Source organism: Balaenoptera musculus, chromosome 14 (assembly GCF_009873245.2).
Source record: "Balaenoptera musculus isolate JJ_BM4_2016_0621 chromosome 14, mBalMus1.pri.v3, whole genome shotgun sequence".
Lineage (NCBI taxonomy): Eukaryota > Metazoa > Chordata > Mammalia > Artiodactyla > Balaenopteridae > Balaenoptera > Balaenoptera musculus.
Genome location: NC_045798.1, coordinates 26,874,434 through 26,897,341, shown reverse-complemented (window position 1 = coordinate 26,897,341; position 22,908 = coordinate 26,874,434). Strand labels below are relative to the sequence as shown.

Below are 22,908 nucleotides of genomic sequence, written 5' to 3'. Positions count from 1 at the left end.
TGCTCCCAACTTTCTTACCACCGAATGGTGAGATTTTTTTCCAAGTAAAGGAGAATAGTGTAATGGTTGCAAGAGTGCCGGAGAAAGAGGTTTAAACTATTTTCTTGCCGATGTTAATAGAATAGAATGGAAATGGAACCTATTCCATTCTTGGTGTTTAAGTTGAGGTTTGCATAAACCTTTAGGAAGGGCTGGCCTTGATGCTGTTTCAGGTCCCACTGTCCCTGGTCCCCAGTGTGTCCCCTCTGGGTGTCCATGGAGGGCGCTCCCAGAGGAGAGGTGGTCACGTGTCCCTCACTCTTTTCCAGCAATACATTTACCAGGAGGTGTGGAATCTCTTCCAGCAGATCAGCGTGAAGGCCAGCTCTGTTGTGTACTCTGCCACCAAGGATTACAAGGACCACGGCTACAGGTAAGTCTTCCCAACCTCATTGTTGCTCTCGATCCTTCGAAAATGTGAGATGTGGGGACTTGTCTTTTAAATAAACATCTCTTCTTAAAAAGCACTACATGTTAGAAATACATGTACCCAGGCGGGAATGACCCACACAGGGCCGCCCCCGAGCTAGCACCTCTGAGCTCCTCACCCAGTGGGCACATTGCCCCCGGGTGACCGTGTTCTCACAGAGCAGCACCAGCCTTCCTGCCTGTTGTCACCTTGGATGTCAGCATGGTGTCCATCAGGTGGCAGCACCACAATCTGTCTGACCAGCCCTAGGCTGCACATTAGGTAGTTTTCCAGTGTTTCTGCTGGTCGGTGCTGCATACCTGTGCGGTCTCGGATGCTCGCCTCAGGGTGGATTCAGAGGGCAAGGGAGGAGACGTTGACAGCCTTGGGTGTATGATGTTTGCGTGAATCCTTGCCCTCCCCAGGGATGCCCCAAGGACGAGACGCGTTCTTCTGTGTTTGGAGGATCTCATGGACTTGGTCAGATGAAGTCAGGAGGGTGGTGGGCAGGGCGGAGGTTCTCCTCTCCCCTCCTGACCACTCCACCCAGGGGAGGGGGTGGGAGTGCGGCTGTGTGACCTCAGGACATGCTCACCTTCTCTGTGCCTTAACTTCCTCACCAGCTGTGTGGGTGTATGAGGCTGTGTGTATGCATGTGACAGCTCTGAGCACAATGGCTGCTTCTCTGCCTTCTCACTGCCGCTCCCACGGGAGCCCCGGCCACTGGAACGCAGGACTGGCCTTGGGGGGCCGCCAGCTCACCTCCCTCTCCTGTCTGTCCATTCTGGTCTCCGCAGTGACACCAACACACAGACCAAAACCTCTTCCCCTTGCATCTCGCTCTGGGAGCGGCTCCTGCGCCTCCCCGCCCCTCCCCTCCCTGTCTTTCCTTCTGACCTCTGACCACGCCTCTGCCTCGCTGCTCGGCCTGTGCCATGTACGGGACTTACCAGTTCCTCATCTTCTGCCACATTTCCTTCCTAAAGCACTTTCTGACAGTGCCACCCACAGTGACTGGTCTCCCGCCGGAGGAGGCATCCACTGCCATCCGTTTCCCCCCCAGAGATTTGTCTGGGAAGGGGTGCCTTTTGTCCCGGCTGCCATTGCTCTGTGATTTCGGGGGCAGACAATGTGCTACGTGCTTCACAGGGACTGTTTGATTCCCCCACGCCCCGCGAGGAGGGAATTATTATCCTTGTTTACTCAGGAAGAAACTGAGCCTTAAAGACCTGAGCTACTTGGCACAGCCCGGCTGCGGCAGCATCCAGCTGACCCAGCACTCAGAGCCCAGCCGCCCCGCTGGTGTGTGGTGTCAGCTTCCTATTCAGGGTTTACGTGGGGTGACGGGGTCGGGGCAGGTCGTCAGGACCACTGAGCACTTCCTGAGTGTCTGGTGTGAGCTGACCCTAACCTCAGCCCCAGGTGGAGGAGGAAGTGTCGTCAGAGTTTCCCAGGTGGTGGTGATGAAGGGAGATTGTAACTGGAGGGGAAGTGGGTCCCCTGGAAGTGCCAGGGAGCGACATGCCCGTTCTCAGCTGCATGGCCGCCCGGGCACTTGGAGGAAGTGTCCCGAGACAGTCAACACGCCCCAACGCGCAGGCTCCTAGAAGCTGAACAGTCCCTGGGCCCCCAACTTGTCTTGGGGGAGGTTGGGGTCTCTTCCACAGCAGCTGACTTTCCTTCAGGGCTGGTGTCCTCTGGTGGCATGTCCCTCGCCTTGGGGGTCTTCGTTCACAGTACTGGGGGCCCGCACTGTGTCCACGTCACTTCTTTCTCACAGGCACTGCTCGCTGGCTGTGATCAATGCCCTGGCCAACATCGCGGCCAACATCCAGGATGAGCACCTGGTGGACGAGCTGCTCATGAACCTGCTGGAGCTGTTTGTGCAGCTGGGGCTGGAGGGCAAGCGGGCCAGCGAGAGGGCCAGCGAGAAGGGGCCTGCCCTGAAGGTAGGGCTCAGCCCCGGGCACCGCCTTGAAACCCTTGCTTTCTCCCGTTACCTGGTGACGTCAGGAACAGGGGACTGGTTCCTTCCCGGGGTGCTGGCGGGAGTGAACAGGCAGACAAGGGGCTGCCCCTGCAGGCTTAGCAGGACAGGCATGGGAACAAAACAGGGGCGTCGGGTGGTCTCAAGGCCTCTCCGAGGTGGAAGCGAGTGAGCAGCAGCCTTGAGTGAAAGTCTCAGCTAGGAGGGAGGGGCTGGTGCAAACAGGGCCTGAGACCCTTTGCCCCGCTCAGCCCTGCCTTGCTCCCTGCCACAGCAGGCTGGGCCACTGTTCCTCTGGTCTCCTGAGTGGGGCCCAGCTCCCTGTGCACAGGAGACGGGGGCTCGAGGGTGTTGGGGAGGCACCCGGAGCCCAAGGAGGCTGAGGCTGTACCCTGTTGAGGGTTCCAGGGCCCAGCTCCCCCCCACCCCACCCCCGCCACTCTCACTGCATCTCCCGGGCTCAACACTCAGGTGTCCTGTTTCGTTCCCCGGCTGGGGTAGGGGCTCCCTGGGTGCCGAGCTGAGCTTGCCCATGCACCCACCCCCCCACGCAGTGATAGGCCAGGTGTTGTGGGGCAGCAGTGGGGGGTGGGGTGGGGTGGGGACTGGCCAACACGCTGACCACCAGGAGCTGAGGACAGAAATCAAGAGCTGGGGGGACACCAGCTTAGGACTCTGTCCCCACCCCTGCACGGCCACGGGGCCTCGGCAAGCTGTCCCGACCCTGTTCATCCCTGAAGATGGAGCAGCCCTGCTGCAGCGGGCAGTCGATGCCCTCATGGTCAACTGAGCGGCTGGGCTTCCCGAGCCGGGCTGCTCCTCATGTGTCTGGCCAGGTGGCTGACTTTTTACTTAGTTATTCTTAAGTAACCCCCAAATTTTCCCAGACTTGGAAAGAATGTGTATTCATTGTAGAAAAGATACAGAAACCTATAAATAGTAGAGTAAAAATTTCTCTCAGATACAGTCGTCGTTAACCTTTTGACAGATTTTCTCCTAGGTGTTTTATGCAAATCTATTTATTGTACGTAGTTGGCACTGTGTGAGAACATACTTTCTTTTTTTTTTAATTAATTTATTTATTTATGACTGTGTTGGGTGGGTCTTCGTTTCTGTGCGAGGGCTTTCTCTAGTTGTGGCAAGTGGGGGCCACTCTTCATCGCGGTGCACGGGCCTCTCACTATCGTGGCCTCTCTTGTTGTGGAGCACAGGCTCCAGACGCGCAGGCTCAGTAATTGTGGCTCACGGGCCTAGTTGCTCCGCGGCATGTGGGATCTTCCCGGACCAGGGCTCGAACCTGTGTCGCCTGCATTGGCAGGCAGATTCTCAACCACTGCGCCACCAGGGAAGCCCAGAACATACTTTCTTACATTTAACGTTTGATCTGGGCACTTTTTAAGGTGACAGTGCTTTTCAGAGCGCCGTCTCTGTAACAGCTTGTGATATTTGTGCAGAGTTGCTGCGCTTTATGTAATCCTCCTGTTTGACATTCAAATTGTTTCCCTCTTTTAAGATGTTCCCTCTTTTAATCTGTTAAGATTATGCGTCTTTATACATGTTTCTCTGTATATCTTTTTCATTGTTTCGTGTAGATTAAGGAATTTCATGACACTGTGTCAGGTTTTTTTTTTTTTTTCCTTTTCAATGAAAGAAGCGCGGGCTCATCAGTGACTCAGTTCTGTTCTCCTCCAGGCCTCCAGCAGCGCGGGGAACCTGGGCGTCCTCATCCCTGTGATCGCTGTGGTGAGTACCCGCCCATTGGTGTCTCGGACTCAGGTGTGGTGCTTGTGCTTTGTGCTGCCCAGAGACCTGCAGCGAGTTCCCTGAAAGGTGCTGTTCTGAGGCTGCAGGGATCCTGCATCTGTGGCTGTGTCTCGGAGCTTCTGCGACTGGCCCGTGGGCATGTGCCTGCTGTGGCCTCGCTGCGTCGCTCCCTTTCTCCATGCCCGGCCGAACCCCTGGCCAGCTGACCAGGACCCTACTGCCCGTTCCTCGGGTGTGGGGGTCTGACTTAGGTTTTCCCTGAGCTCCCGCCCGGCTCAGGTGCTTCTGACAGTGGCCCACCGGTGCTGCTTCCAACCCCTCCCCTGACCCCCAACCCCCCATGGTGAGCCTGGGGCCTCTGGTTGGTGCCTGGGCCTTGGGGCTGCAGCCCTTGGTGCCCTGTCGGGGATGGCTCAGGCCTGTCTCTGCCGCAGCAGTGCCGCAGTCAAGGGCTGGTGTCCGTCTTGTCCTGTCTCAGCCTGCGGCCACTTCTTCCCAAATGGCCCTTACGGATGTCACTTTTCCTGGCCCAGGCGTTCCCAGCTGCCAGACCTGAGCCAGACCCGCGTCCGGCTTTGTTTCATTGGTGATTCTCAAGCTCCCACTTAGCCTGCCTTCTGCTTAAGCCCCTGCTTCCGCCTCCAGTTCTCCCTCTTCGTTCGAGTCTCGAGCATTTACGTGGGTGTCCCCGCACGTGGAGGGGTTGACCTCCGGCTGCGTGGTGACCCAGGGACGTCGAGGCCCGGTGGGCGGTTGGGGAGCCCTCTCCTATCTCTGCAAAGTGGTTTCGGTCCCTGCTTCTGTGGGCATTCATCATTTGAGTCTGGGGACCGTTGGGGGTCCGGTGTCAGCGGCCAAGGCGGATGGGAACCGGCAGCTAACTGGCTTACGTTCTTGGCTCTGATAGTGAGACTGATAGTCGCAGGCTATGTCCGGGGAGGGTTCTGCCTCGGGCCACCCCCACCCTCTGCCTGTCCCCTCCTCCCTGCCCCGAAGGTGGCTGACTCAGCTGGGCTCCAGGACAACATTCTCTCCCCAGGCGTGCTGTAGGGTTGGAGCTCGGGCTTGCCTCATGCCTCCCACTTTCCCTGGGAGCCCTCCCGCCTCTCCCTGCGGTCAGGGCCCCCACAGCCCCTTGAGGGCCTGTGGGTTGCTGGGACCCTGACGGTTTATACCAGCACCCACAGGTCGGTTTCTAAAGATGTCATGGTTGACGTCGACTCGCTCACAGTGCGTTGAGAAGCGCCACGAGGACACTTTGTTGGCCTGGAGGGAAGGGCGAGGGGCATGAAGTCCTTGGCCCGTGGAGGGCTCCATGGAGAGCAGGTTTGGCAGACAGGGAGCACGCCTGGGGGGCCTCTCAAGTTAACAAGTTCTGGGATATTTGAGCCCCACAGTTCTCTGACCCGTATGTATGCCTGTGAGCTTGTAAGTGTGCTTGGCGGTTGTTGTTTGGAGTTTAATAAATGCACGGAATAAATCTATAGGGGACACTTCGCACTTTTGGGGAGCGATGACTTGTAGGTTTGGTTGGGGGCACACCAGTTTTATGGTCACTGGGGCTGGGGTTGGACTCCTGGCCCTGCATGTGGGGTCCTGGGAGAGTGTCCCAGTCTCTCCGTGCCTGCTGTGCCAGCAGAGTGTCTCAAAAAGATGGGGTGACCCTCTGTGGGGCTGGCGCGTCAGGGCAGGCAGATATGTTAGCAATGATAGGCTAGCACACGCTCACCTGAAACACCCGTGTCTCCTCCGATACCGTGACCTTTACTTGAACGGAATAAGTATCGTCGTGTCAACAAGTTAATGGTTATATTGTGGGGGAGGAAACAAATATTTGATTCTGTTGCTCAACACAGCCCAGACGCCATGGTTCTTGCCTCTGCTCTCTGGGTCTAGCCCTCACCCTAACCCTGGACCTTCTGGGAGAAGCTAACTTCCATAGTTTTTTTGTTTGTTTGCTTGAATGTTTTATACTTCTTTTTTTTTTTTTTTTTCCTAAATTTATTTATTTATTTTTGGCTGTGTTGGGTCTTTGTTTCTGTGCAAGGGCTTTCTCTAGTTGCAGCAAGTGGGGGCCACTCTTCATCGCGGTGCGCGGGCCTCTCACTATCGTGGCCTCTCTTGTTGTGGAGCACAGGCTCCAGACACGCAGGCTCAGTAGTTGTGGCTCATGGGCCCAGTTGCTCCGCAGCATGTGGGATCCTCCCAGGCCAGGGCTCGAACCCATGTCCCCTGCACTGGCAGGCAGATTCTCAACCACTGCGCCACCAGGGAAGCCCCTATACTTCTTTTTAAAAATTTTTTATTTTAAAGAAAAAGATACTCTGTTTTGGATTTTTCGATGACGCAGTGTCTTCAATGACTTAGTTGAGTGGACGTGCCGGTAGGTCTGGGCAGGAAGCATGGGTTTCTGTCCTAATACAGCTGTTCCCTTATCAGTGATCTTGGGAGCCTGGGGTGGAGGTGCCAGCTCACATGGCCTCCGAGGCTCCTTCCTGCCTGGGTTTGGTGGTCTTTGTCCTGTGACTCTGTGATGCTCTTCAGAAATGTCACTGATTCCATTGCTTGAACCTACAGCTGGAGACGTAGTTGCCCCGCTGTCACGAAGCGCGGAAAACGTCCGTGCACTCCGCTCGGCCGGGCACCCGGGCCACTTGCAGCTTGTGTGGCCTTGGACAGGTCATTCTCTTGGTGCCTGTAAAAGGATGTTTGGGGACTAACACTTTCAGGTCATAAACCTGTGTGAAAGCTGCTCCCTCTTCCTCGTAGAGACGGCGTCTGTCCTCAAGGGTTTGCACTTCACCTCAGGAAGGGAAGGGGGAGGGGCCCAGGTAGGCCCCCAGTTAGGGACCCCTGGGCTGGAAGTGGTAACCCAGGCACTGACCTGAACCCCTTTGAGACAGTAACCCATTTCATCCTCACAACAGCCTGCAAGATAGGGACTGTGTTATCCCCGTTTCACAGACGGGAGACTGAGGCACGGAACTTGCCTCAAAGTGCCGGAGCCGGGAGTGGAACCCAGGCAGCCTGGTGCAGACCTGTGGTCTGGGTTCATATCTGCCACATGGAGGCACCTGGTTTCTGAAGGGGATCCAAGGGCATTCTGAGCAGATTGAGGGGCTGGAGCACTCTGACCCTTGGGGGTCGAAGAGGAGCCTGGGCCACGTGTCTTCATGCCTTCTGGGTGGGGGACGTGGGGAAGGGCTGAAAGTGGAGTCTTGAGATGCGCATGGGGGTGTGGGGGAGGAGCCAGAGGAACCAGCAGCAAGACTAGAAGTGTCAGACAAGCCCAGGACAGGACAGTATTGACTCAGAATAGAGGAGGACTTGGAGAGGGTGGTCAGCAAGCCCAGGTTCCCTGAGAGGGCAAGAGGGATGACAGGGAAAGGCCCCCCTCCCTGGGTGGCAGACACTGGACGGGCCCTGGCTCAGGCAGTGGGGAGGGGGCAGGGGGAGAGGGTGAGGGGTGAAAGCAGGGCCGGGGTGGGACTCAGGCCTGCAGCTGAGCACGCCCCCTCTGTAACAGTGGAAGCCCCAGGTTGGTGTGAGGACGGGGATAACCCAGCCTCCAAATCGGGGAGCACTCATGCACCCCTTTGCTGCCTGTGACTGTATCAGTCTCGCTGGGTCAGAAGCCCTCTGTGGAGTCAGGCCAACCAGGCTTCGACCCCAGCCCACTGCAGGCCCGTGGGGTCCCAGTCTGACGGCCACACGCGTGGCAGTTGTGAAGCCCCCGGCGCTGTCCCCCGCCCCGCACTGCGGAGACCTTGCACTCTTCTATCTGAGCAGCCTGTGTGGATTCCACTGGTCTTGCCCCGGAATCAAGGGTCCAGAAATATAGTCCTTGGATGTCGCCCGTTTTCTCGAACCAGACCCATCGCAGGCACGTCTGAGGGTCTCCGTGTGTCTGGGGATGGAAGCTGGAGCGTGTGCCGCACATACAGACTGGTGTTTCCGGAGCCCCCAGGCAGCTCCATCCACGTCCCCCCGCCCCCAGGATGCAGCAGCACTGCCACGTCTGAGCCCGAGGACGTGCCTGCTCTGGGTCACTGTTGGGCACTCAGGTCACTCTGTCGATGTCTAGCACTGCTGGGGTGTCAGCTATTTTGAATGTGGCCTTTTTTAGTTATCTGACCTTATAAAAGTAGAATTATACCCAGTAAAAGTGGCGATATTTATTTATCTCTAGGGTGGAAGGCATGGCTACGGATACATGCCATCCTCTGGGCGGCCGTGAGGTGAAAGCAGGTGCAGAGACATTTAGCCTCAATTCAGGAGGTTGGGCCTTGAGAGGACTGAGCCCGAGGCCAGGGCATCCCGGGCCTTGGGGAGGGGGCTCACTGTCAGCACTCTGGGGAGGGGGCAGCTCCTGCCCGTGTTCCCTGTCAGGTGGGAAGCCCTGGGGGGGAAAGGCTTTGGGTGACAGAGTAGGGGAGGGGGGCTTCTGGGCCCGGGGAGGGGTGTGCTGTGAGAGGTGGAGGGAGCCGGTCTGTCTGGCGCCGACACCCTCTAGGAGACAGCCACCGTGCTGCAGCTGCGGTGACCTCTGGGCTGTGCAGCCCTGCTGGTGGCAAGCATCGCGGTCCTTCATCCATGTCTCCCAGAAAGGTGGCCTGAGCCACGGGGTCACCGCCCCAGCACCTCGTGGTCATTGTTGGAAGGGAAATGGAATTGCGGATGCCCCAGAGCACTCGAGACGCCCCGGCCTCCACCGCTAAGACCTGGTGGGGTTGGCAACCCGGCCCAGGAAGAGCAGGCAGCCCGTGCGGTGCTCATAGACAAGGAACAGGAAGGGCCGGTCGACGCTGAAGCGGACCTGGGTGGACAATGGCATGAACCCCACGGCGGTCACGGCCGCAGCCTGCGTGCCTTCCTCGTCCACCATGATGGTGCCTTGGTGCTTGAACTGCGTCAGGACAAAAGGGAAGCTGTCAGATGGCGGTGGTCACTCACAGACAGGCAAGTGGGGGGAAGTGTCGTCGTGTTCTTCAGGGAAGGGACCAAGCGACCGCAGGGGAGGCGTGGACATGGCTGGGCAGGATGGCCCTTGGGACTCGGTCCTCACGCATCAGCTGAGTGTGGTGTGAATGATGTCACCTTTGCACTGTGCACCATGACCACTCAGGGCTGCCCACAGTGCTTTGCGTGCAGGATCGTGGACCCAGGACCCCCTGCTCACGCTCTGGGGCCTCTGCCATAGCAGGCCTGCTGGGCCGGGGTGCTCCCGGGCACCTGCCTTCTCTCTGGTATCAGCAGGGGCTCCAAGGGAGGCAGACCCGGGGTGGGATGGGGACGGGCAGAGGATGGGCATTACCAGGTCGATGACGATCCTCTGGTCCGAGATCCCTGTCATATTGCTGTTCCTGTCGAACAGCGCTGTGACCCCCAGGGACCGCAGGGCCTCCACCAGGTTGTAGTCCTTTTCTAGCTTGAACTTGGGCAGGAGTACCTCCCGTGTCCTGGTCAGGGAAGAGAAGGGCCGGTTCTACTAACTGCAAGTTGCAGAGGAATCACATTTCCCCTTAAACGTCCATAAACACACACACCCGCCTCCAGTCCGTGTACCACAGAATTGACACGACACTTCTTAAAATGCATATCCTCGTCCTGCCATTGGAGGATTTTGGAAAGACCATCCCATTGTAATCCCAGCACTCAGAATTGAGGCATGGTTACTGCTGTGCAGTCATGTCCTCGGTACTGTATGGTTTGTGTCCTGCCAGCCAGGCGGCAGAGCTGTTACTGGCTCATGGCTCAGGCATCTGACATCATTCTCTCACTTGGGTCCCTGCTTTCAGGCATTTGTTATTTTACTATTTAAGGAGCTGAAGTGCAGGTCAGTGCACTTAAAAAAAGAGTGCTTTCTGTACCAGCCAGCGCTAGCGTTCTCCATCCTTGACGGCGCTTGTGGGGCTAAGACGCCAGACGCGCCCCCTTCTCAGGAGCTTCCTTCCCTCTTGGTGCGCCAGGACCCCACACGTGAAGCAGCAAAGCGTAAAGACCGCCTGTTAGCGTCCGAGTGATGAGAACAGGCCTAACCACTGGGCCATCCTGGAGGAGGGGGGACAAGATCTGGGGGCCCTGAGCAGGGCCTGCTGGAGGGAGCGCAGGACTCCGGGCAGGAGGGCAGGGAAGAGCAGAGCAGCGTGTGGACCAGGCTGGGCAGCGAGCAGGCTGCATCCTGTGGGTGGGGGTCCACAGAGAGTTCGCAGGAAGAGGGAAGTGGGGACGCTGCCTGGTGGCCGGTGCCAGGTAGACGGAGCTTGGGACGACAGGCTGGTCAGGCCCCTGCTGGCTCAGGGCGAAGGTCGTGGGCATTGAGGTTAGGAAGGAGGCGGGTACAGAAGGGACAGGTTTTAAGGAGAAAGTGACAGGGCTTGATGCCTGCCCAGCTGCCTGGGCAGACCTACCCCTAAGAGCCTGCCTGTCCCTCAGTTGCATTTCCTTGTATCCTGGTCCTGGAAGGAGGCCCAGACCAGGTTCAGTTGATAACTCGGGCCCGGTGGGATCCAGGAAGACAGGGAGGTGACATGTGCGTCCTTCCTGCCCTGATCCAGCAGCGCAACCTGTGGTCCTGACTGTGAAATGGTGAGTGACGCCCTGAGGGGATTTGGAGGACCTCGGGGCTTCTCAAACTGGGTTGAGGGCTCGTCTTGGTTCTAGGCTCACAGCAAGTGACCCCAGGGGGTCAGGGCAAGTGTGTGGCAGAGCCGGGTTGCTCCTGCCCCCACATCACAGAGTACAGGTGCATTTCTCACCAACGCTCTCTGGTCACCTCTCACCAAGCGGAAAGTTTGGGCTGAAGTCACAGCGGCCCAGGGGGCACATGCCCCTCTCCCTAAAGTGACTGCAGCCCCAGCATCTCTGGGCCCCCATTCCCCTGGCCCCAGAGGCACCTGTTTGTCATGCTCTTCTGCCATCTCTCCACCACCTGGGGCTTCAGCTGGGCCTCGAGGGTCTTCATCCCGGACAGCTTGTGCGGGACCACCACCAGCATGCTGATGCCCCCCATGTACTCCAGCCGCAGGACGTCGCAGTCCAGCTCCTGGTCGCTTGCCGCCAGGAAGGCCCCCTTGGTCTGCATCATGGGGACCTTGACCACCTCTCGCTCGTTCAGCCGGAAGTTGTGGTTGTGTGTCATTTCCGCTGGGAATTTGTTCACCCAGGACCCTGTGAGGTCAGCAGAAATGGGCTTTTGTTTAAATGCTCTCTTAGAGGGTTTGTTCAAACAGGCTGCATGGCCCACCCCCACCGTCTGAACCCACAGGTCTGGTTTGGGCCAGGAGTTTAAGTTTCTCACCGGTTCCCAGGCGATACTGATGCTGCTGGTCTGGGGACAACACTGAGACCAGTGTGCCAGACCAGTGTGCTGGTCTGGCCCGCCCACCACACTGAGAACCACTGTTTTAGAGGCTTCTCGTAGGAAGCGGATGAGGGCAGATGGGGTGAATAGACCAGGTGAATGCTGGGTTAGATCCTGGCACTAAATAGCACATCACCTGCCTTGCCTGGGCCTCTGCGTGTCTCTCTGTAAGATGAGGGCCCTGAGCTCCCATCAGCTCTATGGGGACTGACTGGACGCCTGGGGAGGCAGCACTGCCATTGCCACCTTCACTTTGGATTTCGGGGCAGCTTCGTGTGCCCGAGTGGGAACGTGTCTGTGTGGCTCTAAGATGCTAGTAACTGGAAGTGAGGGCCACCCGCCCACCGGTGAGACTGGCCATGTGCCAGACCTCCAGCCCCTTCCTGTGCTACCTCGTCTCCTCGCAACCGTGAGGGGTGGGGCTTTCACCACCCCCATCTCACAGATGAGCAAGCAGAGGGAAGAAGCCAAGTGACCTGTTCAAGGTTTCCAGCTGGTGGGTGGGGCAGGAGGTCAGAAAAGCAGGAGGCTCCTGGGGGAGGCGTAACAGCAGGGCCTGCCCTCCTCTGATCTGGGTCCTTCTCTGGAGCTGGACTCCGCCCAGGGCTGCTTAGCCCTGTGAGTCATGCATCTAGGCAGCTCTCTGCGGGGGGCCACCCTGTGCATGGTGGGTGTGAGTGGTGTCCCTGGCCTCTCCCCTCCCCCAGATTGTGCCATTTGCCCTGGGGGAGACCCCCTTTCCCCTGGGCTCCAGCCACGGCTTTCCCAACTCTGCTGTAGCTGCCCCGCCTCTCCCGGGTTCTCTCCTTCCTTTGCTCCTGAGGCCCAACCTCTGTTTTCACTGTGACAGAGTGCTCGTAACATTTGAAATTAAAATCAAAGTAGTGACAGAGATTTGGGAGCTAGAGCTAAGAGTTACACATTCAGACTCTGTTGTGATATGCACCTGTGAGAGCTGGTGCTGCTGGCGTTTCTCTCTGACTCCCAGCCCTGACCCAGCAAGCCTTCCGGTGTGTGGGCAAGGATTCATGTGCCCTGCCGCCACGTTTGCCGTCTGCGTGACCCTGGTTCCTGTGTTGGGACGTGTCCCTGCCTGCTCTGAATACTGACTGCGCTGAGGCAGAGGCTCTGGAAGTCGGGGCGCCCACACGCTGGCAGAGCTGAGGGCTGAGGGCCTCGGTGCCACCCAGGGGTCTCCCACTCACTGTCAAAGTCACCCCTGAACACAAGAAATTGCTCTTGAGTGTCACTGGCAACATCAAACCCACTGAGCATGTAACAGTGGGACTTGCGAGGCCACACGGATCAGGGAGTGAGACCAGGGCTGACCTCCAGTTTTCATTCCCAAACCTGTCCCGCCAGCCAGGGATGAAAGGACATGTGTGTGTTCACTGAGTACATCCCATGTGCCTGTCACAGGCCTGTTGGAGCCTTGGCCTGGACCCGCCCACCGCGAGGCTGACGTTGTGCCTGGCGTCGGGGGAGCCAGGGGTCTGGCTCAGCCTCTGAGCCCTTCCTCCTGTCTTGGCTGCCTCCCCCTGCTTTGCCCTTTGGCAGCATTCCGCACAGCCGCTGGGGGCCTCGGCTTGGGCACGGAGCGGGTGTCCCGGCCGGTGGATGCTTTGGCCCCACTGCCCCTGAGCCACTTCCAGGAGAGGGGCTCCCTGGACCCCCGTAAACCATGCTGGAGCTGACCAACCAGGGAACGTGGCCTCCCGGGACTGACCTGGCCGGTGCCCACTAGTCCTTGGTGGCAGAGGGGAGAGTGGTTGCGTGTCACTGCACTAGTGTGCAGTGACCCCGCTCCTCATGTCTGCCCTTGGCTCGCTGGGCAGGTGGAGGGCAGTAGAGGTTTCTCCTGGCTCAGGTCTCACCAGGGCATTTTAAAAGCGAGGCCTGGTATTTACAGACCCGTGCCTATTTATCTCTAGGGTCCCGGGGCTCTGTGTGTTTGTGTGTGCGCGGGTGTGGGTGGTTGGCGGGTGGGGGGGAGTCCTCCTTAGGAAGTGCCTCAGTGCTTGGTGCTGGCCCGGAACAGTTGCTCTAGACATAAGGGTTGATTTCCCCGCCCCCACCTGCCTGGAAAGGAGTGGGGGTGTGAATGTCAGTTACTCAGGGTGAACCTGTCTTCAGCCTTTTGTCCATTGGGAAAGGAAACCAAAAAGCTCAGATCCAGGTTGACCTGATGCTGGAAAGGTTTTTTGCATTATTCTGATCTAACAGAGGCTGGAGCTTGGCTCTGCCCCTTACTGCCATCTCCCCGGAGCAGCGTTTTAATTCCCTGTCTGTAAAATGGAGACACTCATAACAGTGGCAGTCTCTCAAGGCTGTGGCGAGGCGTAAAGCGCAGGGTTTCTAAGTGTCAGCCGCCCTGTCACCTCATCAGGACCTTCCCTGTCCCTGCGAGCTGACCCCATGTCTGGGTTTCCCAGGGGAATGGAGGTAGAGTCTGCAGTTCGGCCCACCTGTGAGCTGAGAGTGCCCGTGCATCTGCCCTGAAAAATGTCGCCGCCTCTTACCTTTAAAGTAGATGCAGTTCAGGAGCATCATCTGAGTCGCGGGGTCCATGTCCTCCAGCACGTCTCTTATGAGACCCTTGGTGAGCCGCGAGATGTGCTGGTTGGTTTGGGAGATGAAGGCGGGATCAGAGAAGTCAGCCGCCCGGACCTCGGCGAAGTAGTACTGTCGGACCTTGGCTCTGAAGTCGTCCAGGACTGGAACTTGCTTCTGAATGTACAGGTCGCTGACGGACCGCAGCGTGTACCCGAAATTCCTCCGGAAGAGGCGGTGGGTCAGCTTCCGGAACAGGTTGTGGACGGTGCCCAGCTCGTATGTGGTGCTGGCGTTGACAAAGTCGGCGAAGCGCAGGGCAGCATGTACCTGCTCGTGGGTGTCCCCCCGCAGGCCCAGGGAGAGCATGGCCATGGCTGCGGACACACCTACAGGCGCCAGAAAGACATTGTCCGAGGCGCCGACCCGCTCCTTCAGCGCCCGGTAGAGGTCTAAGGCGAACTTGGCGTTGAGGAGATTGAGCCGCTGGATGCGGCTCTTGCCCGGGAAGAGCGGGAGCACGCTGCCGGCGCCAGTCCCAGGATCCACGGGCGAGACTGCGTCCACGATGTCGATGTAGTCGTCATCCTCCCCAAAGATCTTCTCCAGGTCCAGGTAGTCCTCGTCCTCTTCCCCGTCCGTGATCCACTCGTTGGTGACTGTGTTCTCCTTGTGGAAGTCGGCAGGCAGGAGGGGTCTGCTCAGGTTTCCACTCTTCAGCTGCCCCCACCGGGGGTCCGCAGACTCGGGGTCTCCCCCTCTGCCATCAAGCTGACCCCGAGGGCCGAGGTTCCCACACACGGATGCCAGGAGGAGGGACACCACGAGAGGGTGCAGCAGGCGCTGCATTCTGGCGGAGCTGGAGCTGGAGGGAGAGCAGGACGTGGTGAGGGCAGCCTGGCAGACTGCCCCCTCCCCGCCCTACACACACACACACACACACACACACACACACCTCTGCAGGCCCCCGGCCACGACCCAGGAGGGGCCCCGGGGGTGCTAGTCCCTAACCATTTTAGGATCTGCTGAAGATAAAACAGACGCCTGACATTTTGTGTGGCTTCGTGAACCTGCCTGGAGGACCCCTAGGCCCAGATCAGAACCCCTTGTTGAAAGTGTGCAAACCCATAGGGCTCAGGGGCCCCAGGGAGTTTCCTTTTCATTCATTCACTGAACTTTGTGTCCCTTCTTCAAATGACATATTGGGTGGGCCCTGGAGGCACACAGGTCCCCCAGCCGGATGGGGGCCCAAGTGCAGTAAAGCACGGCTCACAAGGACACTGCCGGGGGGTGGGGGTGGGGGGGCAGGCAGGCTGAGGCTCCGCCTCCTGTGCTAGCAGTTATTTGGAGTGGTTTAATCTGTGTGATTTGGACTGTGTCTGCAGTGCAGGGATCACCTGGGGGCCCAGTGGACATGGTGGGTGCCAGTCTTCATGCACCCATGGGGGATGAGGGTACAGCTCGCCGCAGGTGTACGTTTTCTCCTTCAGTCGGCTCCCACTGCTGTCAGGAGGGACCAGAGCTCTCCCACTGAAGTGTTTCTGGCTGGGGTTACAAATAGTCTCACCAGGTGTATAGGGTCTGGGTCAGGGTGCTGTCAGAAAGCTCTTACTGAAGGCCTGAGGGGTGCTCCCTCTATTTAAGTAAACAAGGCATGTTTTTAACAGATACTGTGGGATGAGCCGTCTGTCTCCCATCCCTCCACCTGTCACGTCAGTTTGGCTGCCAGACGGCTTTGTCCTTCTCTTGCTTCCTTCCTGGTTGTGAATTGCATCCTGGGAAATGAGCTATTATTCGATGCTTCTGTGTTTCCAGGACAGTGACAGCAGGTGTTTATACTGGGATCAGTCATGCAGGATCTCAGCATCCCTTCTAATCACCTCAGAAAGAGGAGAGTGTCTTGTCAGGTTTGTCATGTGTGTGACAATCTGGTACGTTTTTGAGGACCAGAATGTCTGCTTCCCCTCCAGGCCAGGTAAGAATCACTGGCTCCTGTTAGGTAAATATCGGGACTTGTTAGGCCTGAAGATGGTGTGCTGGCGATGGCAGTGACTCTCGGCGGAGCCTCTTCTGGGTGCCGGTGCTGGACCAGGGGCTTTGGTGACTCAGCTCCCCGCACCGAGCATTGTGCGTATTGGGGGTGCTGAGCCTGCCTGAGTGTGCCAATGGCTAGATTAGACCCAGGTTAGTGGAGCCCCTTCCCTGCGTCCAGGGCTCCGCCTGTTCGGCCTGGAGTGCCAGCACCGTTGTCCCTGCCCCAGTCCCCACCTCGGCTCTTCCCTGCAGCACTGTTAACACAATCAGCTTGCACACTCCTCTAGTCACGACATTTTGGAGAGGGAAAGTCACATGGTTTCTGACTTGGAACCGTCTGTTGTCTTTTCCTGTCCCCTTCCCTCCCCCCAGCCTGTAGCCAAGGCTGCCACACACATTGCCTGCACTCAGGACACAGTGTCTAATGTGTGTGGCTGCCAGCGGAACCGGGCCCAGGTTCTGGGTAGAACTGGGCGTGGGTATTGATAGCAAGACACTGAAAAAGTGAGAAAAGGAGAGGTCTTCTTGCTAGGCTACACTTGAAAGTATCCTTCTCAGGTTAAAATAAGCTTAAAAAAACCCAACTTGAATAAACAAGAGTTCAGGAAAAGGAATCTGAGACCAGATAGGGAGGCAGAGGTTGAAAACATTCGTGTCTTTCTGCTCCTGTATTCAGATAGTACGTGTGGAAGCTTCTTGTACTTGCTTCTTCCTATTCCTGTATTATACGATGAAAAGCCCAAAACACTTTGCATTATGCTCTCATCAGAGGAAGCAGAAGGTATCTCATAATATATCTCGTTTTATGTGGTAAAAAATTAGGTACCTGAAAGGTAAATCTTCCTGTTGTTTTGCCATTTAGTATCACAAGAGTTAAAGAAGATACTTTAAAATTATCACTAGGTTGTGTTTAAATCCAGATTACTATCTTTGAAGAGAAACAGTATTTTTTAAAGGGAAATCATTCAAAAGTTTGTTTTTATGGGCATTTCCTGTGGCGCCTTCTCAGGCTGGCTGCGTGGAGCGGGGCTGGGCTTTGTGGTCCCTCGTCCCTCCTGGCTGCTGTCTCCCGGCCCAGACGGAGTGGGGGTAATAGAGCTGTGGACACTCTTCAGGTTGAAATAACTTCAGGCTCACAAGAGTTGAAAGCACAGCACAGAGAACACCCGCCCTGTACCCGCGTCTCCAGACTCGCCAGGTCTCTCTACGTACACGTGTGTGCGCGTGTGTGACACACGTCATTTTTCTGAACCATTTGCGATGCCCCAGAACTAGGGTGCCCGCCCACAGCCCCCAGCACCATTCCCAGTTCAGGTCCTTAACCTAGCGCAGTCCCTCCTCCCCGGTTGGCTGACAGTCCCACTAGTGTAACTGACAGAATGTTATCATAGGCAGCTTAACAAAACCTCTTACCCTTTCTAAGACGGTGTAGAGAGCGTTTGAATGTAGCTGGATAGAGAAGCAAACCAGTTACCCATCTCTAACCACCTCAAATAAGAATTCATAATCGGCAGAAACGTTAGAAACCTACTTACCTCTGTGCTGCTGAGAACTGGCTTTGCAGGGACAGAATCGGCCAAAGTCACCAGCAGGCTTCAGTGTGACCTTTGGTGCCGGACTGCTGTCGTGTTTTCCAAAGTAAATACATCCCAGATCAAACACCGCTCAACTAGCTTTGTCAGCACAAAGCCCTCGTTGTGTCTTTGGTCACCGCCGAGTGGCTTGTGACTCCCAGTGTTTGGAGGCCTGACCGTCTCTGTGTGGATGAGCTTACAGGAGCAGCCAGGACACTCTGCGGCCCAGGGCTTGGTTGCGTCGGGGGCGGCAGCTGTGATGCTCCCCTGGACATGGGGGCCCCTCTTGCATCTTCCAGCTCCGAGTTCTTCCTCTAAGTGATCGCAGCTCCCGACCTCGTCCTGGGCTCTGGGGTGACGTGCCTGCTAGGCAAGGTGTCCCCACCCTCCTGTGAGCTGTCCCTCCATGGACAGTGGAGGGGAGGGTGCAGGTAGAGACTCAGAGCACAAGGAGACCCTGGCCCGGGCCTGTCTGCCATCTACAGGACATGCAGCCCCGCTCTGCTGTCCGTTGTGGGATAGCCAGGGCTGTACTGTGGTGCTTCCCATGCTCACATCCACTCAGGTGTTCGCAGGAGGCCGTGGCGCTGTGATCATTTCTATTTTTAGCTTGTGGTGGGTTTTTTTGGGTTTTTTTTTGGTCATGTCGCACTATTTGCAGGATCTTAGTTCCCTGACCAGGGATGGAACCCGGGCCCCGGCAGGAGGCAAACCCTGGCCAGCACCTAGCCCATACTTGGCACTCATAGATCATAAGCATTTGGACCGCTGAGCCCCCCTCGCTGCAGGTTGGTTAGCGCTGTGTGGGGGCTCGACCTCCCCTGGGGACTCTGGAGGGTCCACCCGTCCCCCAGGCGTTGTGCACACATGTAACCATTTTCCATACCCGAGGCGACTCCCCCTGCCACTGGGTGGGACACCATGGGGACAGGGACGCAGGGACTCCAGCCTCACCCCTGCCCCTGAGTACTCTGCTTTTACCTTCTTCACACCCTGGGGCTCTGCCCAAGGTCACTGTGCCACCCGCCACGGTTCCGGCCCTTGGGCCTGGTGCTCCTGTGGCCAGGCGGCTACTCCCTGTTCCCTGCCCGCCTGTGAACACCAAGCGCCCCATCCCTGGGTCCCCAGAAGCTCTGGGATGCTGCTTGCCTGCCTCCCGACGAGGCCGAAGGGCTTTTCCCTCCCAGTGCAGAGCCCGCCCAGCATACAAGAGGCTCAGGAGCATTTCTGGGCGAGCTCTCTGAGGGCTGCTGGTTACTGCGCCCCGTGCCTTCTCCTGCCCAGTCTGACCGATTCTCTGAGAAGAAGCCTGGAGAATGGGTTTCGAGCTTACACTTGTAGGTGTCAGGTTCATATGCAGGTAACCACCTTCTCTCTCTCTCTCTCCTCGGCCCATCAGCTCACCCGGCGGTTGCCGCCCATCAAAGAAGCGAAGCCACGGTTGCAGAAGCTCTTCCGGGATTTCTGGCTCTATTCCGTGCTGATGGGATTCGCCGTGGAGGGTTCAGGTAGGGGACGTTTGCTGCCCCAGGGAGGACAGTGCAGAGTAAGGACCAAGGTGAGAAAGGGCCCGACCTAATGGTGCCTGTGCCCACGCACAAGACAGGCCCAGCGCGGCTGCCACCTCCTCAGGGAACACTTCCCGAAGTCGTTTAGGGTTCTGGGAACACCACATACCTTAGGGAAACCTGCCCCCGTTAGGAAACAGACTCATTTCTGTGCCACATTTTTGGGACAGTGGCTCAACCAAAGGACCCACGACTCCAGAAGCTTAGCGTGGGCCCCACCGGAGCTCTTCTCGAGACAGGAGGCACCTCAGCCCGCGCTCTCTTGCAGGACTCTGGCCGGAAGAGTGGTACGAGGGCGTCTGTGAAATAGCCACCAAGTCCCCCCTGCTCACCTTTCCCAGCAAAGAGCCCCTGCGGTCTGTCCTCCAGTACAACTCAGCCATGAAGAACGACACAGTCACCCCCGTAAGGATGCCCGCCTGCCAAGGATGGGTGGTACCGGGCAGGGTTTCGGGAAGCCCTCTGGGACAGTGAGGGCCAGTCCTGCGTGTCTGGTTCATGGGCACGGCGCCGGGGTTTGCATCTGGGGGAGCAGCCACGCCCACCCGTGCCCACACAGTCCTGGCATTCGTTCCCAGGCCGAGCTGAGCGAGCTCCGTAGCACCATCATCAACCTGCTGGACCCGGCCCCCGAGGTGTCTGCCCTCATCAACAAGCTGGACTTCGCCATGTCCACCTACCTTCTGTCCGTTTACCGGCTGGAGTACATGAGGTACGTGAGCTTCGCCACCCACACCCTCGATTGAGCTGGTTTTACGTTTGTGTTCCTGCCAGGCTTGGGCTTTTCTCAGTTCCTCCTAACAAGTAAGCTGTCTTAGAAAAACCAACCCCAATCCCTTCTGCTCTTCTCGTGTGCTTCTCCTTCCTGATCACTGGATGCCACGTGTAGTAACATACCAGGGGTCTGACGCCGGTGCCACCTCCCCGAGGGAACAGGTTCTGAGCTGTCACCAGAGCTGCCACCAACTCAGTGCACTTGACGGGTCGGAGCCTCTGCCGGGAACCAGCCCTCGCTGAGACGCTCTAGGGCACCCCCGGGGTGGTTCCAGGACCACGTTGGAGCACAGACAGCAAACAGGAAGTGGGGGGCTGCTCCAAACAGTCCTCCGGGGCACCTGACACTCGGGACGCCTCTGCAACCACAGGGAGCTGACAGCTAGAAGCACTAACATGGATGGAACGCCGGCCCCACAGACGCTGCACGAGCTCCGTGTGCTGACAGGCCCCCCCAGCAAGCCCACAAGGTGGGCATTGTACACCCCACTTCACAGGAGGGAACCAGGGCCCAGGCGCTCAAAGAAGCTGCCCAAGGTCACGGTCCCTGATTTGGCCTGAGACCCACATGGTCTCCAGGGCAGTGCCTGCTGCCTCCCTGTAAAGGGAGACTGGAAGCAGCAGCAGGATGTCCAGAGCCCAGCCACCCACCCTGTGGACCCGCTGTGGGGGGCTGCAGGAGGACATTTGTTTAGGTCACAAGACAGGTGCAGTTAGATATAGAATAAAGTCTTTCTCAAACCGCTTAAAACGGAAAGTATTGATTCTTAAAGTGAGGGATATTTGGACAACGCCCCTATTTTAACCTTTATTTGGTGCCACGAGACCCTCCGGTAGATTGGATCTTGCTTGGAAGCTTGACATATAAACCATATGGAAGCTGTTTTGGGTGAGTGGGAGTGAGTCCGTCCTCCCCGCCTCAGTCCCCTCCTCCTGGCAGTCCCAGAGTCCCCACAGCCAAGGGAGCTTTGACTTTTCTTTTTTCATTACACATTTTTTTTCAGTTGTATAAGTAATAGGAGAACATTATACAAAACCGTGGAAATAGTTGAGGGAAGAAACCCACTCTGCTCACCAGCACCATCTGTAGTGGTTAGTATCATTCCTTCTGGTCTTTTTTTTACAAAGAATATATTTTCAAAGAAAAACCAAGCCAAACCAAAACAGCAAAAGCCTGGGTCTAATCCTGGCACGTGTAGCTCCAGGAGAGGCCTCTGGGCCTGCTCGGCCTCCAGCACCTGCAGGCAGGGCTGTGGGCTGTGTCCACTCCCCGGTGTGCCCCACGGTGACCCAGGGCTCTCGGGTGGGCTCTGTAGTTGGCGGGCAGTTCTGAGAGCCCAACTCTCGCCCGGGGCTGCCTGCCAGGTCCCCTGGACTCCTGTCAGCACCAAGAAGCAGCCCTGAAGCCTTTAGTCCAGAGCCTGGCTTGGATCTCAGCCGCCAGTTATCAGGAGAGCTTTCAGACAACAGCACACATTCTCGCCATGTGCACGAGGGCGCTGGAGAGTGTCTGTGCTTGAGCCCCCGGCGCCCATGGAGCCTTAATCTGAGAGGATGGGTGCGGACGTCATCCACGCGCACTGCTGAGCACGCACCTGGCTGTCTCAGCGGAGCCCCAGATGCCAAGCGCCCTGCACCGGGGCCCTGGTTCAAGCACATGCCTTCCTTTTCTTTCTCTTCCTTTCTTCCTCAAGGGTAGGGATATTGTTTTACTTGTAAAAATGTCCATGGTGCGTAAAATAGAATAGAGAAGAAAAGCATTGGATGGTAGAAAAGATGCTAAGGAGGAGAAATGCACGTCTCCGTTTGCTGGCCCTGAGTCCAGAGAGGCCCCCTGTTGCCATCTCTTAGCTTTCCCTTCTAGAAATCAGCCACGTGCTCATGCGTGTATCCCACCTGCACACAGCGGGATGTGGGATCATACCTGTTCACACCTGTCCCGCTGCACCTCGCCCTTTCCTCCCAGCCGAATGTCTCGAATATTCTGTAGGAGCACAGAGAGCTGCCTCTCATTTTGGTGACTGCCTGATGCGCTGTTGACCGATGGACATGCAGCCGGTGCTGTTAGGACCCTGTGCATGTGACCCTTAAAACCCCTGGCTTGCAGGGGGCGGCTGCCCTCACAGCCTCATCTGCCCGGACAGCATTCCATCTGCTGGGGGGCCAGAGCTTCAGACTCACTCGGAGCTGTTCCCTCTAGGGTCCTGCGCTCGACAGATCCTGACCGCTTCCAGGTAATGTTCTGCTACTTTGAGGATAAAGCTATTCAGAAAGACAAATCTGGTAAGTTGACTCCTGTGGGCTTCTCGTAATGAACTGAGATTTAATAGTGTAAAAAAGAATACTGCATCCTGTTTTCTGTCTGTGTCAAGAAAATAGTTTCATGAGGCTATGTACTACGTTGGAAAGATCAGTATAAAACATTAGACCCTAAAACATATACATCTTTCTGGCTCTGCCTCTGCTGCCAGGGGCCCGAGAGCAGAAGCACTGATGCTCAGATGTGCTCCAGCCCCCAGGTTTCAGTCCCAGATACCGTCCTCTGCTGAGGGACCCTGGGCTCCTCGGACGGTCTGGATGGACCTGGGGCATCTTGTGGCCAAGGAGCAGTAGTGCCTCTCAGGCGTCTGAGGCAGGCTGAGAGGACTGAGAATCAGGCTACAGGGGCTCCCAGCTAACAGATTGTCAGAATTCGAGCATGGATACAGTATTTCTATTATCTTGCTTAAAAGAAGGGCAAATATACTAGGACGTATATATCCAAATACATTAGGAGATTACATATATATTATATATGCTTATATATACGATATCATAATTTTGTTTCTTCCACTAAAGTGTTTGTG

General features: G+C 57.1%; 2 protein-coding genes across 11 annotated transcripts in view; one reads left to right on the top strand and one right to left on the bottom strand.

Annotated features, from left to right (window-relative positions):
* PI4KA (phosphatidylinositol 4-kinase alpha) overlaps nt 1-22,908 on the top strand; it is a 98,084-nt gene that overhangs the window by 45,218 nt on the left and 29,958 nt on the right. For all 9 annotated transcript variants that reach the window (XR_005016147.1, XR_005016146.1, XR_005016148.1 and 6 more), the window contains 7 exons: nt 309-412; nt 2,229-2,397; nt 4,128-4,178; nt 19,120-19,228; nt 19,557-19,693; nt 19,867-20,000; nt 22,263-22,345. Coding sequence is in view for 6 of the 9 variants with exons in the window: in XM_036822837.1 (XP_036678732.1) it covers nt 309-412; nt 2,229-2,397; nt 4,128-4,178; nt 19,120-19,228; nt 19,557-19,693; nt 19,867-20,000; nt 22,263-22,345 (787 nt within the window). In the remaining 3 variants the exon portion in view is untranslated. The remainder of the gene's footprint in view (nt 1-308; nt 413-2,228; nt 2,398-4,127; nt 4,179-19,119; nt 19,229-19,556; nt 19,694-19,866; nt 20,001-22,262; nt 22,346-22,908) is intronic.
* On the bottom strand, nt 8,360-17,777 carry SERPIND1 (serpin family D member 1). 2 transcript variants are annotated; one of them, XM_036822842.1, is made up of 5 exons: nt 17,682-17,777; nt 14,082-14,977; nt 11,096-11,369; nt 9,514-9,658; nt 8,360-9,105 (listed from the first exon to the last, which is right to left on the bottom strand). In XM_036822842.1, exons 2-5 carry the CDS (start codon nt 14,959-14,961, stop codon nt 8,914-8,916), a joined length of 1,491 nt encoding a protein of 496 aa, XP_036678737.1. In that variant the 5' UTR covers nt 14,962-14,977; nt 17,682-17,777; the 3' UTR covers nt 8,360-8,913. The 2 variants fall into 2 exon arrangements, with proteins under 2 accessions (XP_036678737.1, XP_036678736.1); XM_036822841.1 differs by lacking the exon at nt 17,682-17,777 and adding an exon at nt 15,510-15,634.